At 47.3% G+C, this 4377-nt stretch overlaps 1 protein-coding gene across 1 annotated transcript; it reads left to right on the plus strand.

The window, feature by feature from the left end:
* Positions 1-641: 641 nt before the first annotated feature.
* LOC138901790 (uncharacterized) lies at positions 642-3004 on the plus strand. The gene is made up of 4 exons (XM_070189582.1): positions 642-1238; positions 1924-2257; positions 2354-2724; positions 2921-3004. Exons 1-4 carry the CDS (start codon positions 642-644, stop codon positions 3002-3004), a joined length of 1386 nt encoding a protein of 461 aa, XP_070045683.1.
* The last annotated feature ends 1373 nt before the right edge of the window (positions 3005-4377 follow it).

Consider the following 4377-nt stretch of genomic DNA (forward strand, 5'->3'; position numbering starts at 1 on the left):
GCACTCAGTTACTTTCGTTTTATTTATTAAACTTTCTACATCTTAAATCACTTAATAAATGGAATTTAATTACTTGGAAACCTATTAAAAAGAGTAATCACGTAGTTAGTTCATAGTTGTCTTGCCTAGCGGCGACGTTGGGCGCCATCACGACCTATAGGAGAATTTGAGTCGTGACAGCATGGTATCAGCGCACTAGGTTCACGTAGGTCTCACAAGTTATGAGATAGCCTAATAGAGTCTTGCGATTAGTGCAGAGACGTCCGTACTTATCTTCGAGAGGCTATAGGGTGTTAGGAAATTACTCTTTTCTTTATCGCTTATCGTGTAGTTGATGTGGTTCTAAGTATCATTCTCTTATTCTCTCACAGATGGTGAGAACGCGCCCGGCAAATGTACCCGATAATGGAGGAGCTGCTCCCCCTGTTGCTAGAGGTCGAGGCCGAGGGAGGGCTCCAGCTCATGGTAGAGGACGAAGGCGTCCTAGAATTGGTCCAGTTATGCCACCAGTGGATCCAGTAGAGGATCCTATTATTGAGGAGCAGGGCGAGGTGCCTGCAGCAGAGCCAACCCCGATGGATTTCATGTCCGCACCGGGATTCTAGGAGGTCATGGTCCGTATGCTGCAGTTCATGGACTCTATGACTCTGGCTGGTTTATTTCCAAGAGACCCAGCCACATCTCAGACGGGAGGGGGAGCACAGACCCCTAATGCTCAGGCTCGTGGGCATGCAACAATCGTATATCAGACCCCAGGTGCACTATCCGTGGGCAAAGCCCAGCCAGTAGCGGCAGCTATACCTGAGCCCAGACCAACTGCGGTCGGCGAGCCGCATAAGCTATTGGACAGATGGACTAGGATTTATCCTCCCATCTTTAGGGGTGAGCAGCAAGAGGACCCCCAGGATTTTATTGATCAGTGCAGGGACAGACTGCACAACATGAGGATATTGGAGTCCCACGGGGTGGACTTTGCCACTTTCCAGCTGGATGGCAGGGCCCGTAGAGGGTGGCAGTCCTATATTCTTGGCAGACCAGCAGATTCTCTTCCCATGACTTGGGACCGATTTACCCATATTTTTATGGATAGGTATATTCAGCCCTCTCAGAGGGAAGAGTTACGATTTCAGTTCGAGCAGCTCCAGCAGGGTCAGATGTTAGTGACCGACTATGAGGCGAGGTTCTCTAAGTTGCCTCGCCATGCACTTACTTACCACCGATGCAGAGAGAGTGCTGAGGTTTGTTACATCTTTGCATACTGATATTCAGGACACCATGGCATGAGAGGTTGAGATGGGGACTTCTTACGAGCTAGTTATGGAGGTAGCTCGGAGTATCGAGGGTGTAAGTCAGCGTACTCGAGAGTAGACGACGAGGGATAAGCAGTTTCGATATTCTGGAGAGTACAGAGTTGCCCCAGCTGGGGGCAGAGGTCAATTTGTGAGGGGTCAGTCTAGCAATCCCACATGTCCAGCACCGCTGCCGCCTCGGGGTGCTCCAGTGCAACCTTATTTCAGTGCCATGCCAGAGAGTTCCTACCACCAACCAGCTATTCAGGGTTCCTCCAGTGGGCATTCAGGCCATCAGGGTCAGACTTCAGGTTAGAAGTCCATCATACCAAGAGGTTGTTTCGAGAGCGAGGATCCCAGTCATGTGCGAAGGCTCTTCCCCAGGCTTCGAGGCAAGGCAATGCATCAGGGTCAACAACCTATGATTCCAGCACCTTTTTCACCACCAGTCGCCCGGCCGCCCAGAGGTGGAGGGCAGGTGTGTAGGGGCCGTCCTAGAGGTGGAGGCCAGTCAAGTGGAGGCCAGTCAGGTGGCGCTCCAGCTAGGTTCTATGATTTTCTGGCCATACCATATGTAGTGGCCTCAGATGCCGTGATCACAGGTAATATTTCTATATGTGGTAGGGATGCTTAGGTACTATTTGATCCAGGGTCTACATATTCATATGTTTCATCTCTGTTTGCTAATTTCCTTGGAGTTCCTCGTGAGTCCTTGGGTACCCCTATTTATGTGTCCACTCCAGTAGGCAATTCTGCTGTTGATGATCGGATCTATCGGTCCTGCATTGTTACTTTCTGTGGTTCTGAGACCCGAGCGAATCTTCTGTTGCTCGATATGACCGAATCTGAGGTCATCCTGGGCATGGATTGGTTGTATCCATATTATGCTATCCTTGATTGCCATTCCAAGATAGTTACCTTGGCGATACTAGAGATGCCTAGATTGGAGTGGAAGGGTTCATCTGTCAGTACATCTAGTCGAGTTATCTCCTTTCTGAAGGCTCAACACATGGTCGAGAAGGGTTGTTTGGCTTATCTAGATTATGTTCGGGATACTACTACAGAGACTCTAGCGATTGATTCAGTGCCCGTAGTCCGGGAGTTCTCCGATGTGTTTCCTTCTAATCTTCTAGGCATGCCACCCGAGTATGATATTGTTTTCTATATTGATCTGGATACAGGTACCCAACCTATCTTTATTCCACCGTATCATATGGCTCCGAAGGAGTTAAAGGAACAGCTTAAGGAGTTGCTAGCAAAGGGGTTCGTCAGACTGAGTGTATCACCCTGGGCTGCACCAATGTTATTTGTGAAGAAGAATGATGGGACTATGCGGATGTGCATTGATTACTGCCAGTTGAACAAAGTTACCATTAAGAACAAGTACCTGTTACCGTGTATTGATGATTTGTTTGACCAGTTGCAGGGTGCTAAGGTGTTCTCTAAGCTCGACTTGAGATCAAGGTACCATCAATTGAAGATTCGGGATTTCGATGTTCCGAAGACGACTTTTCGGACTAGATATGGACATTATGAGTTTCTAGTGATGTCCTTCGGTTTGAGTAACGCCTCGATGGAATTGATTCGTTTGTCATTGTCTTGATTGATCACATTTTGATCTACTCACATAGCATAGAGGAGCACGAGCAGCATTTGAGAGTGGTGCTTCAGACCTTGCGGGAAAGGAAGCTATATGTTTAGTTCTCCAAGTGTGAGTTCTGGTTAGATTCTGTGGAATTTGTGGGACATGTTGTATCGGGCGAGGGTATTAAGGTAGATCCTAAGAAGATTGAGGCAATTTAGAGTTGGCCTCATCCTACCACAGCGACTGAGATCATGAGCTTCATGGGGTTAGCAGGTTATTATCATCGGTTTGTGGAGGGCTTCTCATTTATTGCAACACCTTTGACTAGATTGACCCAGAAAGGTGCTCTGTTCCGGCGGTCCGATGATTACAAGGTGCGCTTTCAGAAGCTTAATACCTCCTTAACTTCAGCACCAGTGTTAGTGTTGTCTTCCGGTTCAGGGATATTTACTATGTATTATGGCGTTTCACGCATTGGTTTGAATTGTGTATTGATGCAGGAGGGGCGAGTTATTGCATATGCTTCATGTCAGCTGAAGCCCCACAAGAAGAATTACCATGTACATGATTTGGAGTTGGCCGCAATTGTTCATGCTCTCAAGATATGGAGGCATTATCTTTATGGGGTTTCCTGTGAGGTTTACACCGATCATCGCATCTTGCAGCATTTGTTCAAGTAGAGGAATCTCAATTTGAGGAAGCGCAGGTGGCTTGAGTTATTAAAAGATTATGATATTACCATCCTTTATCATCTGGGCAAGGCTAATGTAGTTGCAGATGCCTTGAGTAGAAAGGCGGAGAGTATGGGAAGTTTGGCATTCATTTCAGCAGAGGAGAGGCTGCTAGCTTTGGATATTCAGTCCTTGGCTAACAGACTTGTGAAATTGAATATTTCAGAGCCCAACAGAATTTTTGCATGCGTTGTCGCCCAGACTCCACTATTCGAGTAGATTAAGGCTCGTCAGTTTGATGATCCGCACTTGTTGGTTCTTAGAGAGACGGTACTGCAGGGTGGTGCCAAAGAGGTTACTATCGGTGAGGATGGTGCTTTGCGACTCCAGGGTTGCCTATGTGTTCCTAATGTTGATGGCTTAAGGGAGAAGATCCTAAAGGAGGAACACAGTTCTCGGTATTCTATTCACCCAGGTGCTACGAAGATGTATCGCGACCTGAGGCAGCATTAATGGTGGCAGCAGATGAAGAAGGACATAGTTGAGTATGTAGCGAGGTTCCTAAATTACCAGTAGGTTAAGTATGAGCATCAGAGGCTAGGTGGCCTTCTTCAGCAGATGATTATACCTGAGTAAAAATGGGAGCGCATTACTATAGACTTCGTAGTGGGGTTTCCACGGACCTTGCAGAAGTTTGATGTAGTTTGGGTCATTGTTGACAGGTTGACCAAGTCGGCACACTTCATTCCAGTTGTTACCACGTATTTCTCATAGAGGTTAGCCCAGATTTACATTTAGGAGATTGTTCGGTTGCACGGTGCGCCTGTCTCCA

The sequence above is a fragment of the Nicotiana tomentosiformis genome, chromosome 11 (assembly GCF_000390325.3).
Source record: "Nicotiana tomentosiformis chromosome 11, ASM39032v3, whole genome shotgun sequence".
Lineage (NCBI taxonomy): Eukaryota > Viridiplantae > Streptophyta > Magnoliopsida > Solanales > Solanaceae > Nicotiana > Nicotiana tomentosiformis.

What these genes read in the sequence shown, in the direction of transcription:
- LOC138901790 (XM_070189582.1), top strand. Translation starts at nt 642, where the DNA reads ATGACTCTGGCTGGTTTATTTCCAAGAGACCCAGCCACATCTCAGACG. An exon ending in GTGGAAGGGTTCATCTGTCA is followed by an intron (nt 2,258 to 2,353) that starts GTACATCTAGTC and finishes ATACTACTACAG; the next exon opens with AGACTCTAGCGATTGATTCA. An exon ending in ACCAGTTGCAGGGTGCTAAG is followed by an intron (nt 2,725 to 2,920) that starts GTGTTCTCTAAG and finishes CTACTCACATAG; the next exon opens with CATAGAGGAGCACGAGCAGC.